Genomic DNA, 22,801 nt, shown 5'->3' with positions numbered 1-22,801 from the left:
ATTTTACGCCTAGCTTGAGTAAGAAGAGTCTAGGAGGAACTTAACCCTTTCACACTGATGACGTATTTGTTTTTCTTGTTGCTTTGAGAGGTTTTTACTTATTTCAGAAGATACTTTTTATTCAAGGGCTGGATATTGCCCTCAACAACCCATTCACTACACGGTGACTCATTTAAGGACGAACAAAAAAGGCTAGAAGAGAGACGAGTACAATAAGGGGCAAGGAGTTTAAAATGAATAAAGATGGAGAATAAATGATAACGTGTTGCACAATAAAGTCAGTCAGGAAGAGAGTGAGCGGAGAGGGGGAGTATTTTCCGGAATGGAGGATAAGCACAGTTTCCTGGTAGTCCATAAGGAGTCTCGTAAAAGCTTGTACAAATATCATGAAAGTCAAGCAAAATAAAGTCCCACACATCCCCACTGACTGACTAAGAAAACTTCCTTGAACAAAAGCGCAGGTGTTGAGTAAGGGAAATGTATACAGTTCTAATCCCATCACTAGCTTAGTAGCATTTTCCGGCCATAGCTAGAATATATAAACAGATAGATAGATAGATAGATACCGGTAGATAGATAGATAAATAAATAAATAAAATAAATATATAAAGAGGATGTCATAGTGGTGGACTACTGGAGCTATGAATGTAGATTTTATTATAGGAAATACAAAGGCATTTTACACATCTCTGACCATTATCAAAGTCCCGCCTCCCCCCCTCCCCCCGTATCTCTCTGTTTTCCTATTTTTCTCTCCACGATCCTCTTCCCCTCGCTTTCCTTTTCCCTTTCTCTCTTTACCCTTCTATCTCCCTCTTTCACACTTCACCTCCTCCCTTCCATATTCCAATTACTGACAATTGAGCACTGACACATGAAAATACAAGGAAAATGAGAGAGAGAGAGAGAGAGAGAGAGAGAGAGAGAGAGAGAGAGAGAGAGAGAGAGAGAGCAAAGTAAGGAGGGCTAAGTCGGTGTCAACTGTTTTTCTTTACCGTCTTTCTTCGCGTGATGATAATGACAATGATAAATATTCTCTTCTTTTAACCTTCACACTTTCTGTATTCCTCTCCCTTAGATTCTTTCCCTTTTTATACCACACTTTGTCCAGCCCCTACATTTATGACTTCCCCTATCTGCTCTCTCTCTCTCTCTCTCTCTAGGCGAATCACCCTCCTGGGCCACCTATATATTACAGTTACTGCGCCCCTTACCGTCCCCCTCATATTTACAGACTCACAATCTCCTTTTACCCTCCCTACGGACCCCCACACCTTCACACACACACACACACACACACACACACACACACACACACACACACACACAGTCTCCCTCCCCAACTCCCCTCCCCCCTCCCTCTCTCTCTCTCTCTCTCTTCCAGCCACAGCCCAACAACAAATATTTTGGTTGGTGTCTGGTAACAAAATGCAACAGTAGGAGAGAGAGAGAGAGAGAGAGAGAGAGAGAGAGAGACCTAAGTAACAGGGAGCCACACGCTTTGTTAACCTTATTATGCATATACGCAACCGGAAGCAACGTTACGCTTCCCCCCCCTTCTCTCTCTCTCTCTCTCTCTCTCTCTCTCTCTCTCTCTCTCTCAAAAAGGTGCAACTTCATAGCGGTATCTGGCTGAGGTTAAGACGGACGTACTGCACTGACGACGAAACAGAATACAGTAATTATAGATCTTTCCCCACACGCCTTATTCATGAAAGGAGCGGCCAAAAACGAATCGCCAAGTCATTTTGCCCTCCGTCATATGGCTGCCCTCCCTCCAACTCACATCCCTATTCAACAAACTTCGTGGTAATGCGGGAATTTGAGACCTCACGACCAAACCCACTGAGCCACTGAATCACAACTTACGCAGGAACTTACGCTACGACTTAGGGAAACATTACACCGTACGCCCAAATTTCGGCACACCACTACATTATATTACAACTTAAATTACGACACTATAACATTAGGGCACAACTTACGCTAGATCTTATGCCTCAATTACGCTACACCACTACATTACCCAACAACTTACGCACAAAAAACTACAACATTACGCCATAACTTAAGCTCATAATCAAAGTATTCACCCCAGACGCTCTCTCGTAATATTATTTTTCTCCACCTCTCTCTCTCTCTCTCTCTCTCTCTCTCTCTCTCTCTCTCTTTTGCATACATACTGTGGTTGTTATCAGAAATTGTCCCGTCACTTTTCAGAGTAAACACGGTGGAAACTTTATATAAATGTCAGATTTTTTTCCCTCTGAGTTGCGCACTTTTTTTTTTTTTTTTTCCTGTGGAGGTGGAAACTTTTTAAATGTGGATTTTTTGGGGGGCTTCCTTTTTTTTTTTTTTTTTTTTTTTTTTAGGGTGGGTCTGTTACTAGGTACTATATTTATGAAGTATCTTAACCAACAAGTCTCCACACTTGAATAATATTTTGGAAACTAATTTTGCTTAGTCGTGTTATTCCATTTTAGAAGTCATTAATTTGACTGCAAATTGCTATTACTTGCAAAAGCGAAAATAAATGGGAAGGTAAGCAATATTACAACTAAAATTTAAGTATTTCTGCGAGTACAATAATAGGCCCAGATCATTTTAGACCCATTACTGCGATGGCTCAGTATTTTTTATTTTTTTTATCATGTTATGTTCACACGATTATATTTAAGTAGGGGAGGCTGCTAAAACAGAAGTCAGACTCAGCCGTCATTAATTCGTTAGCAGGTAGAGGTCTTTCCTAATATTAGCAAAATTATGTGGTAAGGGCTTGACTACAATGAAAAAGACGTCCAAGTTGAATGGGGTTTACTCTTGAAACTTTATGATAATGGAACCAGGCTCAGGGAACAAACTGTCTAGTCTATGCTCCGAGTCGGAAAAAAAAAAAAATTGAATTCCCCCCCCCCCTCTCTCTCTCTCTCTCTCTCAGGTGTGGGGGAATGGTGGAAAGTTGCTAGTTGGGTGTTCACACAGGAAACCCGAGTGTGGTAAAAACGCAGGCCAGCATCAATATCCCTTGATGATGTCGTAAATGTTCAGGGACAGTGTTGACATTGCAAACACCATGCACGGTAGTTGTGTTGATGACCAGTTCCACCCCATCCCACCTCACCCTCACTACACACCATCCCTCTAACCTTACTACCCATATACATTCATTTCTACATCAGTCAGACACCTATTCCATCTTCAAATTCAGACTCACTCCATCCACGAATTCATGCCCACACTACCCCCTATCCATGTCACTTACATAATCCATACTTGCATCATTCAACTATTACACACACACACACACACACACACACACACACACACACACACACACACACAATCCATTCATACACATTTCATCCATTTCCCATAGCATTTGTACACACTTCATCCACTTCCCAAACATTTGTACACCAAACCCTAATATAATCTCTAATATAATCGTCTGGCTGCAGTAAACTTAGAATTGAGACTAACTTACAGAAGGAGCCAAGGGAGTGTTTCTAAGTTTTCCACTATCATAAGGTTCCTCAAGCTGAAGAAAATCGTCTGGCAGTAGCAAAAGAAAAAAAAAACAGAAGACAACATAAAACTGTCTTTTCCAGTTAGCACCAGGCGATTTTACTAAGCTTAAGACAGACCCTTCGAGCTGAAAGCCTTAATCTCATCATCTCTACCTACAGCACTGTTTTATTCATTTCAAAATAAAGCCCGGTCGAAATTATTCTGATTGGGTGAGAGATCGGACTGAAGGGGTTAAAAACAGTCGCAATTAACGAGTCATTTACCTATATCAAAATGACATTATTCTGCTCAATAAAGACCTAATAACCACCACACTCGTATATCAATTATATCATTAAATGCCTCACTCTCATTACGAACCCAGTCAACCTCACCTAACCTTAGCAAATCTAATCTAACCTAATCTAGCATAACCTAAGCTAATCTAATTTAAACCTTATTTTAACCCAGCCTAACCTAACCTAATCTATCTCTTTAACTATCCCGTAACAAACCCAGTCAATCATACATAACCTTACCAAATCTAACCTAACCTAAACTACCTTAATCTAATCTCTCCAACAGCCATATCACTCGTCAACCACCAGTATTACCAAATGTCTTATTCACATCACCATCCCAGTCAACTGTGCCTGGTGACAACTATGGTGAAGGTGACCAATAATATTCCCTTGTTTAGCCAATGAGGGTAAAACAAGGACCCTGTAGTGCTGGTGGGAGGGCAGGGATGGGTGTGTTGGTGGCATGGGGAATGTGGTAGGTGTAGGAGTGGGTGTGCTGGTGGCAGGGGAGTGTGGTGGGAGTATGGAAGGGTGCAGCGGTGGAAAGAGATATAGTGAGAGTAGGGGTGGGTGTGGTGATGGCAGGGGAAACGTGGCGTGGCAAGGGTGAGTGTGGTGGTGGATGGGTCAATTGCAGGGGACAGCAGAGACTGCAGATGGTGGGAAGAGGAAGGTAGAACTGATGGCGGCAGGGTAGATGGCAATGGCAAGTGATGTTACAGTGGCAGAGGATGTTTCAGTGACAGAAGAAGTTACAGCGACACGGGAGATTGGGGTGGGACTGCAGGAGATATAGACTGGTGGGAGGAGGGGGAAGGGCAAAGGGAGGATGCAGCGTAGGGTAGAGGTGGTGGTAGCAAGAGAGGCAATGGTGTAATGCTGGGAGTGGAGGTAGTGGCGGCGGGGAGCTGGGAAAGGGGAGGAACAGATGGGGGTAAGGGGCAAGAGTGGTGTACTGAGGGGGAGACAGCAGTAGTGGTGGCAGGGTCAGGGCGGGTAGGGTTGGTAATGAGAGCAGACAGCAGGGCAGTGTACTGTTTGTGGGGGCAGGGAAGTTTCGAGCTTAGACAGGGGGGCAAGGAGGCCGAGAGGATATGTTTAAGGGACAGTACCGAGGGACAAAGGAGGGGAGTAGCCGTGACAGGGAGACTAGCAGCAGAGGGTGAGGGCAATGCAACAGGGAGGGTTGGGGTAAAAATAGCTATGACAGAGAGGCAGACAGGCAGGGATGGGGCAGGTATAGTGGCAGCAAAGATGGGAGCAAAACTGGTGATGGCAAGGGAAGGAAAAGAAGGGCAGGCAGGGAAAAGGACACGCAGATGGTGAATAGGACTAGAGCTAATGGTGAAAGGGGAGGAAAAGGGGAGCAGGCAAAGGAAGGGTTAGAAGCAGAGGGTTGGGAGCGGGCCAGAGAGAGTGGGGAGGGGTAGGGATGGTGGCGAAAAAGGAAGGAAAGGGGAAGCAGGCAAGGGAGGGGGAAGCAGGCAAGGGAGGGGGAGGCAGACAAAGAGGGTAGGAGGGTGGCATTGGTGGTAGTGACTCCGGGCAGGCAGGATGGCACTCATTGCGGGTGCCATCGACGCGGCAATTGCAATATCCGCTGCCCTCCTGTCTCTCTCTCTCTCTCTCTCTCAAAATATTGTGTTCCAAAGTAAAGATAGGAATCGACACTCTCCCTCCCCTCGAAGATAACGAGAACTGAAGACGCAGTTTGAAAGGCGGCTGATTGTGAGTGAGGGCATCGTCTTCTCGTGGGTTTGGCAGGCTCCCTAATACTTCTTTTTTGCCATTAAATTTCTGGTCATGGTACGTTAACTGTCTGGCTCCCATGACTCTCTCAGTTGAATGAAATCGTCTGGTGTTAACATGAAGAATAATAGAGTTGTCCCGGACTTGAGAAGGTTATTGTACATGCTTATATAACTCACTCTGGGGTGCATTAATTCGTTTAGCGTTAGAAGGAAAAGAATTCTAAAGCTGTCCCGGACTTGATTGGGTTCATGTTGACAGTATGAACAATTCCAGGGTCTTTCAGCTGAATAAAACTCATGAACATTAGCAAGAAAATACTACAGCAGAGTTGTCCCGACTTTGAGAGGGTTGGTGTTACCAGTATCAACATTCATGCTGCTACAATAGTATCCCCGAGTTGAATAAAATCATAATAGCAGCATGAATAGAATAAAAATGATGTCCACGGGCTGAATCAATGTTAAAGGGGTCGAATGTATCCTGGAAGACCCGAAGTTTCGCCGGTAACAATATATATGCAAATCATTTTAACTTCCAAATCATTCACTGGATGGAAATTCTTGAGGAGAGATTGTGGCCTGAGTATGAGTTCCACAACGAGCCATTAGTGAACCCAGAACTGCTTCTCTCGCATATAAAAGGCATAGGGTGTTGAAGAGGGACCCTTCATGTGGTGGCACTGACATAACAGGACGACTCAACTGCCTAGATATAAAAGCGTCCATCAGCTATTACCCTATCCCCCGAAAAGAGGATGGCGGACTGCAGTCGAACGGGGCAGCTTCAGCCAAAGGTTTGTTGGGTTCACGTTTGAGATGAACCTAGGGCAACAACAACAAAAACAACAACAGGCATGGAGGAAGGATACGTGTGAAATGTTGATCCACTGAGTTTCTCACTTGTTCGTGGGGAAAAAAAAAAAATGTGACTAACAAAGGCGCCAGCCTCTAGTGTTGCTGACGGAGGGGGTAGGAAGAAAGAGGGAAGGCAGGGAGAATAAAGGCTAGAGGACGAAGTGAGGAAAACAGCATCAAAGAGAAAGGGAACGGTCTCTTTAGAATTTGATCTCTCTCTTTGTCTGTCTGTCTGTCTGTCTGTCTCTCTCCGCATTCTCGTCTTGTCGCCTCCAGGAGTTGCATTCTCAGGTATCTCGTGCAGGTATTCACTCTCGTGCTTGTAATTCTCTCCCTCTCTCTCTCTCTCTCTCTCTCTCTCTCTCTCTCTCTCTCTCTCTAACAGGTGAAAGAATTTGCAAGGCATTTACACAGGGATGTCTGGGACGCCGAAAGGGTTATAGAAAGGAGAGAGGAAAGGGTGTCTGGATTCTAGGCATTTAATTCCACTAAAGGGATTTCAAGTCTTATAAACGGGAGGCCTTTCCTAAATATAATTATCTGGTGGTAGCAGAAGGAAGACGGATAGTACTAAAAGCTTCGTCTGAGATAATAATAATCATCATCATCATCATCATCATCATCATCATCATCATCATCATCATCATAGTAAAAACGTCTGGGTGGAGCGACCTTGGACCACAACAAAGGTGCCTGGAGCTCAACCCTGTAATGTACTCTCTCTCTCTCTCTACCCTCTTGTGTATGTAAGGATGTGTGTACGTATGCAGAAATGTAGTTGCCTATCTAACACCCCCTCCCCCAACACACACACCTACGTATCAATTTTTTACTGGGATACTTCAAAAAACTTACCTCTCCACACCGTCTTATCCTCCAGCACGCAAATACATGCATTTTTTCCCCTTCCTGTAACTTTTCTGACATTTCCTTTAACGAAGAAAGAAAATGGTTGTGTGAATGTGTGTTATGTATGTTCAAATTATGGCCCATAGTTGCGTGTGCGTGCATGTCAACCATTAAGGTGTGTTGCTGGGTGCGTGTGGTGGTGCGTGCGTGCGTGCAAATAAGAGAGAACAGTCATACGTACACGCTGGCTGAACTAAACAGTGACCTTGAGTGTGTGTCGGTATGCAGGTGAGGGGTGGAAAGGTGCTTCGTCAGCGCTCACGTATTAATATATTCGGCAGTGTTGCATTATTTCTTCGTCAGCATTACTGTGCCATATCCTCGTTTCTATTATCTTTCTTCATCTGTTTCTGCTGAACCTTCACAACGAGGACTGTCTTATCTAGTAGTCTCCCGTATCTTACTTACGCTTACTACCCTACAACATTATAAAGGCAAAAGTAACATACAAGAGAGCATTAGCCTAGTGTCCTACTGTATATGCAGAAGAAAACTGCTAAGGATGTGATGCTAAAGAGACAACTGATTCCAAAGCATATAGCACCAAGACAATACTATCTTAAAAAAAAAAAATGACCAGCTCTTAAAACATAGAATATCCGTATAATGTCTTCTTTACAGCTACCACTCTTTCATTTTACTCTCTCTCTCTCTCTCTCTCTCTCTCTCTCATACAGCAACACGCCATAGGAAGCATGACTCAAGCCTGTAAAAGTACAATTAACTAGAAATAATTACGTAAACACGCACACACACACACACACACACACACACACACACACACACACACACACACACACACCTGCCCCGCACCTCTCTTCCAAACACCTTCCCCCTAAACCCAAAGCTAAGGAGTCGTGAGGGTGGCACAAAGGGCAAAATAATCCTAAGGCGAGACCATTGGTGTGGCGGGCTATGGGTGTTGGGGGATCCACTCATACCTTAAAGTTTCACCCTAGAGGGTCATTGGCCTGTTATTTTCGAAGGTCATGGAGGTTCGGCAGCACCTTTTCTTATAGTGTTATTTTCTGTATTCCTCTGTGTTATTTATGCAGCCTATCCAGACATGAAAACTAATCTAAAAGAGAATAACTAGTTGTAATATGGAAAGTAAATCGTTAAGTAAAAGGTGTTAGGAAGTTTGTATTCTTGTATGTTGCTTCTGCAGTCTATATAAGTATGAATAAATAAATAACGACTCAATAACTTGCTGTGATATGCAAATAAATCGCTAAGGAAGTAGTGCTAGAAAGCCCCTTATGTCAGTCAGAATACGGCTCTTTGCTGCACCCTAGAGACTCGTGGAAAACCGCTTTCTTCCAAGGACCATTTTTTTTTCTTTTTTACCGAAGAACAGTTATTGGTAGGTAGTTTATATTTTATTTGTGGTATCTGTTGAATTTCACAGCATAGGAAAAATTATAATGACTGGAATACTGGGCAATCACGTATTTCCTTTCAGGAATTTTTTTTCTCACTTACCACCACATTATTTTTCAGTTTATGAGTATTATTTCGCTCGCTACATGCTAAAAATAATAAGTCTCTATGAACCTTCACACGGAGAAATATATTAACTGATTATATTCTATTACTGGAGGCAGAATTAAAATAAGAATATAGTCATCCCGTCAGTATAAGGACTTCTTCCAAATCTGAATAATGGCTGTCGATATGCTTCTAAAAATAATAAAACGACGATAAAACCTTACTCACAAGGATAAGCATAGTGGAATTTATCACCAGAGAATATTATGTCTCCATTTAAGTTTGGTTAGGTTAGGTTACGATAGGCAGTGTATGGTATGATATGGTATGGTATGGTATGGTATGGGAAGGGAAGGGAAGGTAGGGTTAAAGTAGGTTAGATTAGGTTAGGTTAGGTTAGGTCAGGTTGGTCTGGGCCGGGTTGTGTTTGGGTAGGTTAGAGTTACAGGTGAAATTTACAGTAAGAAACTAAGACACCGACACAATTCAAGGTTCCCGCACTAAGGCACCCACATCCAGCATCTCTGAAGCGTGGTGACAGTTTCGCCATCTTGAGAAGAACTTAAGTGGCGGTGGTCGGAAGCAGCCAAGCAGACAGAACAAGGAAACTTTTTACTTATTTTTTATTTTATATTTTGAGGCTGGAGGGGGTAAAGAAAGGAAACTGGAAATTCGAGTGTTGTCTCCCCTCTCCTCGCTCCCAGTCTCTGTACCTCCATCACTCTCCTACCTCTATCCTTCTATTCCTCACTCCTTCCACAGTGCAGTACAAGATTACTCAAATACGATGTGGTGTACAGTGTTTCAAAGCACTTCATCCTTTCAAAATATTACGTTCAACAAAAGTCTAGATTTATGTATACAACTTTTTGCTGACTCTACTTGTGTGGGCGTTCTGGCCTCTGCACAAGCCACCGTGACTCGCCTACCGTTACTTGAATATCCATCACTCAAAGAAAAAAAAGAAGAAATGCAGAGAGAGAGAGAGAGAGAGAGAGAGAGAGAGGACGGGGGAGGGATGGGTAGGATGTGAAAACGATATGATGAGTTATGAAGTATTATAAATAGTGATACCCCTCCACCGCCCCCTATACATAAATGTGAAAACGTCCTCCACACACTAGTCAACAACAAATTGAGTTTAAGAAGCAAGCACTTAGATACATCGGCCTAATCTATAAGACGCTGATTTTAAAAGAAGTGATGTGACCTTTGTACGACAGATCACGAGAAATATACGAGGCTATTTGTCTCTCTTATCAACCTCTTACTGAAGCTATATCGAGCTGTCTCTATGTACAGTACGTATTTACCTTTTTTTTTTCTTTTTTTTTTTAATCCAACTATCTATGCACCTGTATCAGTCCTGCTATATACATATTTTTTATCATTTATCAATTTTTCTATTGATTTCTGGAGTACTGGGCATTTTACTGCATTCTAGTACTATTAGAAGTGGCAGCTCCAGTCGAACAGTGATTATACGTAACTTTATGAGCACTGGACCAGTACACTTGATATGGGATTGGGTGGTAATGCGGTGGAGCAGTGAAGCAAGGGTGACAGTGTTGTAGGCTTTGTTGATCATTGTGCAACTATACCGTTTTCACTCAAACTTGGCCTAAAATTGCCATCTCTCGAACTTCAATGCTCAATTGTGGCAAGAGACTGACACTAGAATATAATGCTAGTCATGAAGAAGTGCTATGGAAAGGATGTGGTGCCTAGTATTATCCTATTCTGCCAATGAGCTACGGGAAGTAAGCTGCAAAAAGGACGAAAATCTGGGCCAAGTCAATATAAAACAACTATGGTGACGTGAAAGAAACAGAACGGTAAAACAGAGTAACAGAGCCATAAATAAAATAATAATCGATCATTTTCCATAATACTTCTTGAGGTGTCCATCCACGCACCTGTCTATTAGGAACTATGAATGTGTTATATCTAAGTACAGATGAAAAAAGAATATCGTTTTCATGTTATCTCAAGGTGATTTTATTCGGCTTAAGGTAGATTTATGATCTGCAGAGATTAGGTATTGTGAGTATGAATCCCTGCTCGATTAGATTTGACTATAATCATGCAGTAAAATCGTCAGGTAGCAGTCTGATTAATAAGGTAAACACACACACACACACACACACACACACACACACACACACACAAACACACACACACACAGAGGAGCGTTTCCATATTTAATTCTGGCTGACACATGACTGACATCGTTACCTCGAGTGACTAGCGACGCCGGACCTGACACCCTCTGACCCTTCTGGCGCGATTAGAATTACATGACATGACCTGGACCTGGCTCACTCAGGCTGATTGCTCTCTGACCCTCCCTCACTCCGTCACAAGCACCTCGTTCAGGCCGTCGGCGAGGACATCCACTTAGGCGAGGGTTTGATGTCCTAAAAGCCCTCCTTCCCACCCTCCATATATGTGGCATCTCTCTGGCAACTGTGCATGTGCGATGGAGTGATGTTTCTAGCACTGGTCACTATTAAACTGCTTAGGATTTTGTTTCATTTACATTACTGTTCAACTCTTCAGTGTCGTAACTCATTCAGTCAGATGACAAAGACGACAGCCATGACGATAATGATGATGATAGAGTATTTGATGATGATGAAATAGAGTATACGACGTTACTGAGGATGGCGGATCAAAACAGTAACGACTATAAGGAAAATAGTTCTTCAACTTTTCCAATCAAAGGAATCTCGCTATCAATGATGAAAAGCTCCTTCTATACACACTTCCACATAAAGGGTTACTTACCTTGATCTGGGGAGGAACATGGAGCCATCGATGAAGACAGAGCCGGAGAGTAGGATGAACCAGCACGTGGCCAGCTCCCCACGGCTGTAAAGAGAAACGAAGTAAGGATATATGGACAAAGAATACCAAGGGTTAAAAATGTACACACTTAATTAAGCTTAGTCTCTAATCATAAAAACATAAGTAAGGATAAGCTAGCTCTACTTAAGAATCGCTAAAGGAATTACAAGACATATTATCACTTATTCTTTCCCAATGTTTTTCTCGAGATGAACGATATTTTTACCACAAGCGTACCAGGCAAGTAATGATGTCACTTGTCTGTCTATGACTCTATATGAATGTCTATGTTTCTGTCTGTCCAATCTTTCGGGTTGTAACTTCTAAACGCTTTGACCTAAAAACCTCATGTCTAGTGAGTTGGTAGCCTGCGCCTGTTACAAGGTCACAGTCGAATATGAAGGTGATGGGCCAAAGATCGAAGTCACAGACGAGAAAAGAAATTTACCCCAAGTGGACGGATGGGCCTCTCTAAGGATCATTCTAAATTTCTGGTATAATGTTAATGGAGAGAGTCAGTACATAAACGCCACACCTAACACGAAAGAAAATATCAATGTGCAATCTCAGCCAAAGGGCTGGAAAGGATACACAATTTCTACATGTCCTCGACTGTATGATGAATGTATGTTTTGTGGCAACGTAACGAAGGTGACAATGATCATATATCACAAGACAATCACTAATTACTGAATAAAAACGACAAAAATACCGTACGACAATAAGAGTTATTCAGTTCTTTCAAGACACTGGTGTTAAAAATCCCTTCAATCCCAGAACGTCTTTTGTAAATTATTCTTGTTATTCCCAGATGATATTATTTAAGTCCAGAGATAATTCGGACTGAACAGATTAGTCTTCATTAACCCATTTACCATGTGACGCCTTTCCTCATACTGAAAAAAAAATCCTTTTCAAGCCTCGAGTTTTCCTTATTTCCCTCCCAACGTTCAACATTCTCGGTTCTTTTCGACATACGTTACTATCCATATACAACACAGGTACACTGCTAACTAAAAGCTGAGAGGTCTATAACACTATCTGAAATCAACAGTCGAGGTAGATATTCTGACTATCGATCTATAACCAGACTTCTTAAGCCTGTAATGGGGGGCCACAAAAAACAGTCTCCACGTCATCCCATTCCCCAGAATCACGCAGCCCTCTTTCCAACTCGCATCCCCCTCTATCAATCAGTCTACCTCCCAACTACATCCCTCCATTTTATTCTCTGTCTCTTTCTTCCCTTCCCCGTAATGTCTCTCAACTTTCCTCTCAACTTCTGAAATTCTTGGCTCTATCACACATCCAGTACAATCCACATGGTTGATAAAATGTAACAAAAGAATATGGACTTCATAAAATATACTGTATCACTTCCGGAAATCACCAAGTTTTGAATCTAGACAGACAGCTGGGGAGTATTTGCTTCCCCCTAGTCCCTGTTCACGCTTTTTCTTTCGCTCAGTTTCCCTCTTCATCTCTCTCTCTCTCTCTCTCTCTCTCTCTCTCTCTCCGATATGACAAGCCCCACACTCTATCCCTTTCTTTTTTTTATCCCCCTTCCCTACCAAAGCCTCTACATCACTCTAGTAGAGAACGCCCTAGGATACACCTCAGAGTAGCTTTGTGTTGGATTATATGACACACACACACACACACACACACACACACACACACACACACACACACACACACACACACACACTACCCTACTTACTCTACCCAATCTACCTACCCTAAACACACACACTACCCTACTTACTCTACCCATTCTACCTACCTATCTACCTACCCTAAACACACACACACACACACACACACACACACACACTACCCTACTTACTCTACCCAATCTACCTACCTTTCTACCTACCCTAAACACACACACACACACACACTACCCTACTTACTCTACCCAATCTACCTACCTACCTATCTATATTTGTTCAGTGTTGGGCGGTACGTCGCACCCCCTGATCTTCAATCTTTCATCCAGTACCACAATATCGTAAACCCATTCCTTGTCAGGTCAGCTGTCAGGTTTTCTACTTGATCTCCTTCGACCACCACTCTTCCCTTCTCCTCACATCCCCGCAGCGCCCCAGGACACATCTCCAGTAGCTGTATGTTGTCACCCCCACATCTCACTCTCTCTCTCACGCCGCCCCGGGGATAAATGGACCGCCACTCCTCCCATTCCCACTCACACGCCACCACCCGGAAAGGAGGAGGTCGCTCATAACTTTGATTCTGCCGTGCGGGGAGCACCAGACGCGCAAGATGGAAGACTCGGGGAAAAAGATGCATCTCAAGTTTCTAGGAATTGCTAGAATTTCGTTCAGCTGATTATAATCGCCATGTGTTATAGGCACAAAATGCCAAATTACGTCCGTAGCAACAAAAGGACCCATTTAGACGCTTAGGTTACTTAAACTCAGTCCCACGACTTTCCACAGCTGAGTACAGTCAGCTACATTCAGCATCAATAAACTACTAATGTGCTTCCGTGTGAAGACCATCGAGTTACAGTTTAACTCAAGCTCGAGTGTTTTCCAGAGCTGCGTAAAATCGCCTGGCGTTGATCAGAACAAAATTTTGAATGAGACCCTTCGGCTAAGGAGGATACTGACATTGTTTGAAACCCCAGTTATTGATAAAGCAGTTTAACAAAATCGTTCAGTTTTTGCCGCAATTCAGTACATAAGCATGTCTACAGTAAAGAAATTCATTTAACCAAACAGTTTCCATCAAACCGTCTCGTCTCTCCCTTTCGACCACAACACCAACGCAAGGCACCCGAGGCGACTCAACCAGCTCCCCTCGCTATTCATGGCACGAAGGCAGTCCCAGCCAAGTTTCCTACCCTTCAGGCTATTGCAACTCGCAGGCAGGGGAGGCAGAGAGGAAGAGAGAAATTCGAGGGAGAGACAGAAAGAGAGGGAGAGAAAAGTCCTGTATAATCGTGAGGGAGAAAATCTATATAGGAAAATGGTATACAGCCAAGACAGGGAAAAATAAAACTACCTACAAGTCCAATATGAGAGAGAGAGAGAGAGAGAGAGAGAGAGAGAGAGAGAGAAACCAATTTTATAACCCCCAGGCGGATCCGGAAACTAAACAGAAATCCCCCCCTTCCCCCACCTAGCCACCCCTTCCCCTCGTAAACAGGATGAACTCCCTTTTTCCTTTCACCTTCTAGTATGAGTCTCCAATTGGTCTACGCTTGGCCCCCCCAAGACACACCCCTCCTCTCCTCCTCGAAAATGAGCTACTGAATGAATGAATGAGTGAATGAATGAATGAATAAATTAATATATAAACCAATCCACTTTCCTCCACTCCAAGACATTTCCCTTCTTCTCCCCCCGCCACCAAATCCCTCACCGTCTAACCTCCCCAACCTCAAGACAAACCCTTTCTTCCCCTCCAATACAGATCCCTCCTCCATCCCACACTTAGACCCTCCTTACTTCCCCTCCAAGATAGACCACTCCTTCCTTCCCCTTCAAACAAACCCTCCTTTACCTCCACTCCCCCTCCTCCCCCTCTCCTTTCACCCCTTTCAAGACAAACCCTCCTTCCCCCTCCTCACTCCTCCAAGCTCCCCCGCCAACCACCTCCTTGGGGTGGAGATGGTGCGGCTAATGAAGTTTTCTGCCCACCTGCTTCCACCGTGAAATTGCCGCTCATGACCGGGAACCTGCCGACGCATCCACGGATTTTAGCCAGTCTCGGGGATATTTTCTGCAGCCGGCCGGATCACCTCAGTTGGATCCCTTCATCCACAAAACTTGAGGACTTTGGAAACTGGATGAATTATGGAACACGGGCGGATATTGGAACATAGGTGGATTTCGGAATATGGGTGAGTTTTGGAATATGGGTGGATTTTGGAACATAGGTGAATCTCGGAACACATGGCCGGATTTCAGAACAAAGAGATTTCGGAACACAGCGGTTAAAAAAGAAAAAGAAAAAAGAAATACTAGCAGATTTTGGCCTTTACTCTTTGCCAAATGGTCAATTATGCATGGAAAACGAGGCTCAATGTTGTAGGTCATGATTTTCTCTGAGGCTGTTGCAGTTCATGACACCTGGCCTTTATTTATGGTTCATCATGCACGAACAATGAGGGTGAATATTGCAAGTGGTTTATTATATTTTATTACCGTATTTTCTTTTTGTCATGAGCACAGAATATGTCGAGGGTCATGGTTTATTTATACAGCTCTACTTTCTTCAGAAATTGAGGTAGTATCTTGCTGGACACGAAATTTAGTTCATGGTCTCCAAAGGTTATGGATATTTCACACACAAAACACACACACACACACACACACACACACACACACACACACACACACACACACACACACACACACACACACAAATCAAATACGACCAAGTACGCACACACACAGATATACACACAGCTCCCACGGCCACCGGTCTAGGCTTTTAGACACATCTACTTTAACTGTTTCACCGGTGGGCTGCTCTAGGGGGGGGGGTTGAGAGAGAGAGAGAGAGAGAGAGAGAGAGAGAGAGAGAGAGAGAGAGAGAGAGAGAGAGAGAGAGAGAGAGAGAGAGTATAAAAAGAAATTATTTTATTCAACGTAACCTATTCCCTGACACTGACACTCGCAGGTCTTTTCTTCCGGCTGGCATCAAAGGATTTTTTTCGTGGAGTGATATCTTAGAGTCAGTGAGGTAGGAGTAACTGATTTTTTTTTTTTCCTTCACGCGTATCCTCGCATTTTCACTGTCCTCTCTCTCTCTCTCAAGGTAAAGTGAATCTAGGAGGGCGTGGTTCTTCATTTTTATCTCGCGTATATATTTACGATTCTGGCCACTACCAACACTACCACCATTGACACTACCACTATCCCTTCTACCATCACCTCTTACCAATGCCAATATTAGTTACTACCATCCGACCACGATACAACCACTACCATCACCACCACCACCATCATCACCATTACTACTATCCATCTACATCCATCATCACACCTTCCACCACTAACATGACTGTCAGCACCCTTCAACCCCATCCATCGCCAACAGTACTGCTGCTACTGCTACTACTACTAGTTACTACTACTACTACCACAATTACCGTCACTACTACCAATATCACTGCCACTAATACTATTACTTCTACTACCACTTTCACTACTACCGCCACTACCAACCACTACTACCACTACAAATCCCACTACCAACACAGACAATTTCTCTCTCTCTCTCTTTCTCTCTCTCTCTAATTCGTAAAAGTTACTACCTCTTGATAAAGCTGAAAGCCTACAGACGATACCTCACCATTCACTTCATCACAGTCACCACTTAGGCCTCTCTCTCTCTCTCTCTCTCTCTCTCTCTCTCTCTCTCTCTCTCTCTCTACTACTACTACTACTACTGCTAACCCTTTAAGTACTATGACGTCATGAATATCCCCCAGAATACGTGATATGCTTCATGATTTAAATAATAAAATCTCGTAACAACCTAAACAAAACCGCCTTTCAGAAGTACAATAAATGAATAAATATATACGTAAACAAAAAATAAATAAATACACAAATACATAAAGATATCAGTGTTTTCTTCTTCTGCCCACGATAATCTATTTAATTTCAATCTTGCTGTCTCTATGATTTCATTCCATTCTGGAGACACTTCAAAATAGCCTTGTTAATCCCTGCATTGCTATACACCTCTTACTTTAACCTGGCCTAAAAATGCCATCACTCCATCTTGCATGCCAAGTTGTAACTAAGATCCACACAGGAATATGATGCTAGTTGCGAATAAGTGCTATAGAAAGGACGCAGAACCGTGGAACCATAGTATTGTCTCATTTTGCCACTGAGCTTCGTAAAATAAACATGCAAAAGGGCCAAGGTAATGTAAAAACGGTAGAGGCGACTTTCCCATGTTGAATAGTATCGTCTATAAATGGGTAGAATAAATTAAACACAAGTCATAGTAAGGGAGCAGTTAAGAGGAATTTCAGTTTGTTTATCAGTGTCTCCTTCCTCCACAAATCCTACCCTCTCCCTTATGTAATGTGTGTATGTGTGTGTTTCCCCTCTTATCGTGTAATCTCCCTCGGCAACTGGTCTCTCCCCTCGTTCATTATTCCCCTCAGACGCCTCATTCTCCCTTCCTCATCCCCGTTTCTCTGCCAGCCTCATATATCTTCAAGTTTCCCCTAAAACAAGAAAAAATGGCCTGTCTCGTATTTCTCCTTACCTTGTCCGTATTCTGGATGCCACAGGAAGCTTCGAAGCTCGCGTTCCTTTGTGATTTTTTTTTTTTTTTTTTGCATGTTACACCTTAATAGTCTACTGCATGTTACCCGTACCGGTATCTTTTTATACTGAAACATCGTGCATCAATATCGTAGAAAACTGTACTCACTTCACCTTAACTTGGCGTAAAAATGCTATATGTCCATCTTGAATGCTGAGATTTAGCAACAGATTAACACTAGCACATAGCTCTAGTCACGAAGAAGTTCCAGGGCAGTGGCTGAACTGTAGTATTGTCTTTTTCTGACACTGAGCCAAGGGACACATGCTACAAAGGAACAAAAATCACCACCTTGTTAAAATGAATGAACTACTGATTATTTTGCTTCTCATTTTCTTTTACTCCATGTGTTTCTTATCTTTCCAGTTCACACAAGTTCATTATTTACTGCTGACTTTCACATCTCCGAGTCCCCTTCCCCCTCCCTTCTCTCTCCCTATTTATTTTCCCTTGTTATCTTCCATTCTCCTTTCAGTCCTAAAGTCCATTAAGGTCCAGCTCCTATCGTTATCTCTCATTTATTATCCCACTCTCTTCTCCCTCTTGGTTTACTCCTTATCTCCCTTCCATATCACCTACTGCAATTATTATCTTTCTTGCAAACTCTCTCTCTCTCTCTCTCTCTCTCTCTGTTTATTCCTTATCTCCCTTGCACATCACCTCCTGCAGTTATCATCTATCTCACAAACATCTTCACATCCTCTCTCTCTCTCTCTCTCTCTCTCAGCCTCATATCCACTAAATCCCCCAGCGCCCTAAGGTTTCATAGAGGCCCATTCCTCACAGCCCTCGCCATCTTGCTCCTCTCACAGCCCTCATTTCCACCCCTCCTCTCCTCTCATTTTACCCCTCAGAGCCTTCATTTCCTCCTCTGACACCACTCATTTCCTCCTCTGACACCACTCATTTCCTCCTCTAACACCACTCATTTCCTCTAACACCACTCATTTCCTCCTCTAACACCACTCATTTCCTCCTTTAACACCACTCATTTCCTCCTTTAACACCACTCACTTCCTCCTTTAACACCACTCACTTCCTCTTCTAACATCACTCGTTTCCTCCTCTAACACCACTCATTTCCTGCTCTAACACCACTCATTTCCTCCTCTAACGCCTGATTTCTGTTCGTCACAGTTCTAATCTACTTCTAGAGACTTCATTTCCTCGCCTCACGGTCCTCATTTTCTCCCTGCATCTCCTCTCATTTTTACCACTAATAGCCTTCATTTCCTCTCCTCATTTCTTTCCCTAACGTCCTTCCCTTCAGCTCGACACAGTTCTTATGTCTCCCCCTATGGTTCTCATTTCTCTCCCCTCCCCTCCAGTCCTATCTCCACCCTTCATCTCCCTTACTGATACACTTACAGATATCATTTCTTCCCCTCAGCCACCCTCATCTCCATCCCTCATCCTCCTTACTTATAGCCTATCCTCACAGGACTCATTTCCACCCCTCATCCCCCATCCCTAATCCCTTCATTTCCTCACCTCACAGTTATCACTTCCACCCCTCACACCCTACTCTTATAACCCTCATTTCCACCTCACGACTCTCATCTTCTCCCCTTATCACCCGTTGTTTTAACCTTTCACTCTAATAACCTCGTGTGTATTTCTTGCAACGCTGTACTCAAAAAACTCTAGGTTACTTAACACTTTCTATCTTGCTACTTTCGCTTTATTTCATTCTCCTTTAACCCCTTGACTCCCGGAGGTTTCCCAGTTGGTGACTAGGCTCGTCTAGCATTTGTCTGAGTAAAATATATTAAAGACATTGGCCAAGGTTGAGGGGTTAACCAAGAGATTTTTTTAAGCCTTATACCTCAGTAATTTTCCCATTATATTTGTAAGTCATCAACTGAGGGTCAAGGCTTAACACTGATATCTGCTTATATTTTAATTTACCAAGGTTTAATTATCTTTATACTGCATATATTTTTTTTGGTGTTTTATGTACGGACGAATACTGAACAAACAATTCGGTGTCCATATTTTGTCATGACTTTCCTGTAATCTTTTCTCGCGATTTAATCAGTTCCTTCTTTATCATTTTATATTATGATTCCACATTTTCTAGAGCCAAAGTCATCATTTATCTGTCTATCTATCTATTGCCAGACGCCTTAATCACGTAAGGGGTGGTCACAAACAAATCGCCTCCATGTCGCCCTGTTCCCCCACCATCATTTATCACACTTAATTATTTTTATATACTCTGCTCCCACACAACTAACTCTATTCTGATAATACACAACTCTTTGGATATTTTTAATGCTTGAATTCCACATTTTGTACACTATCTATAACGGTATTCCTATTCACAATTTTATTATTTTTATTTGCATTACCTTAACAAAGTCTTTACTGCTACTTTCTAACGCTATTATTTACTACATTTTCATTTTAATTTTGTCTGCTTTCACGCTTTGTAAATAAACTCTTTTCTTTAAACTGGCTCAATTTTCTACTCTCGACCTGGCCTTCCTCCCTCGCTCTCTGAAGACCCTGCCTCCCTTCTCCCTTAGCAACCCTTTGTTTCTCCCCTACTCTCTCTCTCTCTCTCTCTCTCTCTCTCTCTCTCTCTCTCTCTCTCACTCACACACACACACACACACACACACAAGAAGCGAAGATTAACGGCAAGGGAGGGGGAGTGGCTGCATAAATCTGACCACCAGGTAAAAGTGCTGAAGTATTTTCCTGGGCACATTCGTTTAGCCTTCTTCCAAGCCCACTTTTTTTACGTTTGAGAAAATAATAAATCTTGGTGTGAAAAGAGAAGCACGCGCGCGTGCGCGCGCACACGCACACACACACACACACACACACACACACACACACACACACACACACACACACACACACGAGAGAGAGAGAGAGAGAGAGAGAGAGAGAGATTACAGACACAAAACTACTTCCTTTCATATCACCCCAAAAGAGAAAACTTTAGGGAAAACTACGGTAAAAACAGAAATAATATACAGTCCATGCTAAGTCTTAAAACTTGTGCATAGTCTTCCCTGCAGCCCTGTCCATCATCTAGTCTCCTAACCTCGCCAAACTTTCCAGACTTAAATCCCCCCTCTCCTCCTAACTATCCCTTCTCCCTATCTCGACTTGTAGACCCTTCCCCTCTTTCCTATCCCCTTTTGGCTGCCCCATCCCCTCAGATTTTTACTCGTCAGTCTCTAATTCCCCTCCCCCAACTTACCATCTCCCCCTCTGTTTCCTCCCTTTGAATTCGCCCTCTCCCTCTTTCCTCACCCCGCGTCATCAGTTCCTCCTTCCTCTCTCCTATTTAGTCTGCAATGAATGACACTTCTATTACCTCCACCTACACCAACCCATACCACCCTACATCTATTTCTACCCACCCACAACTACCTAGACCCTGCAACACCCATTTACACTCACACCCATCTAAGCAAACCTACATCACTCTACACCTAGCTACACCTGTCCAACCTACATCCATCTAAATACACCCACTCCAACCTACACCCATCTATACCTACTTACACTCACTCTAATCCTAACGCCTTCTTCTAATGGCTTTTACTCTCCGTGCATTGGTTGGCTCGTCCAGTTCATGAATGGAAGAGCCAGAGTTTCATCTTCGGGGCTATCAGACTCCTGGGACTGTTTCTATATTCTTTGTCCCTTGATCTAGTGGTCAAGCGCTTCATCCTATCCCATGCAGTACACAAGTCCAACATTAACTTTGCCGAGAATGCAGACAGACAGGCTAACCCTACTTCCACATACATCCACCTCATTCTACGTTGCTTATAGGGGATGCAGGAAACACAATGCTAGATAAAAGCAATATTTTCTTGTTTCAGAGGTTTCTCTCTCTCTCTCTCTCTCTCTCTCTCTCTCTCTCTCTCTCTCTCTCTCTCTCTCTCTCCCCCCACGTCTCTAGCAAAGGAAAGCAGGAGACAAAATGCTGAGTAAACGCAATTTCCTTCTACGTCAGGCCAGTGCGGGTCGACTAGTCTTTCCCGGCCTAGCAGACTCCCAAATGAACCCCGAGGCGCACACAAATACGTCCGCCGCCCGCTGCAACAAAGACAAATAGCCGAAGAGTGACGCGGGAATTGCAATTGCGCGGGGACCTTCAACGTGTTCATCGCTCACATTTACATGCCAATGAATTTTGTCCCCGTGCCCAGTTCCAATCACATGCAAATTTTCATTACAGCCGTGTCAGCCCTCCTCTCCATTAGTCTTTACTGACCGACACCACCCACACCACTTTATATCCCGTCCTGCCATGAAGTAAGCCTAGATATATTGTTCTATTTAACTTGTATTTTGGAAGCTGAATAATGCGGTCTGGGGTTTGGCAATCCATCCTTTCATTATCCAACCTTTTATAGTCTTATTAGGAAAGTAGTGACCAAGAACTAGGTTACTTAATCCAAGCATAAAGATTGATAGTAACCATTTGCACATCATTCAGTGACAATATGTGAGCAACAAATCCCAGCCAACCCTTGGATATAAGCTTTGATGGGCCACATTTGTCTGTAACGCCTTTACCAACTAGACCATAAGACGTTTCTTTGGTTATATGGTTTAGCAAATGGCTTCCTAGGCTACTAGAAATCACTCTGCTTGTAACTCAGTGGGTAGCACTAAATCACGTAAGTAGGTATGGTAAAAAGGGACGTTCCTGAGTTGAATGAGTCAGCCCCATCAAAACAATGACGCCTTTATATCTTACCACTATAATAGCAGGGCAACTCTCTTTATGAAGGCGTTCTGAAGTCAGTGCTGTTATCCATGTGAAAATAAATGAAAGGACAATGGACACATTAC

General features: G+C 43.2%; 1 protein-coding gene across 1 annotated transcript in view; it reads right to left on the bottom strand.

Annotated features, from left to right (window-relative positions):
• Positions 1-11,595: 11,595 nt before the first annotated feature.
• LOC145405274 (rap guanine nucleotide exchange factor 6-like) overlaps positions 11,596-22,801 on the bottom strand; it is a 60,286-nt gene continuing 49,080 nt past the window's right edge. The window contains exon 4 of the mRNA XM_080276689.1: positions 11,596-11,683. Within this exon, the coding sequence (XP_080132815.1) occupies positions 11,596-11,683 (88 nt within the window). The remainder of the gene's footprint in view (positions 11,684-22,801) is intronic.

This window comes from Coenobita brevimanus, chromosome 66, assembly GCF_032717465.1.
Source record: "Coenobita brevimanus isolate Jiangsu-jjx chromosome 66, ASM3271746v2, whole genome shotgun sequence".
NCBI classification, from domain to species: Eukaryota; Metazoa; Arthropoda; class Malacostraca; order Decapoda; family Coenobitidae; genus Coenobita; species Coenobita brevimanus.
Note: the sequence above shows the minus strand (reverse complement) of the source record. Positions and strands in the feature narration are given on the sequence as shown.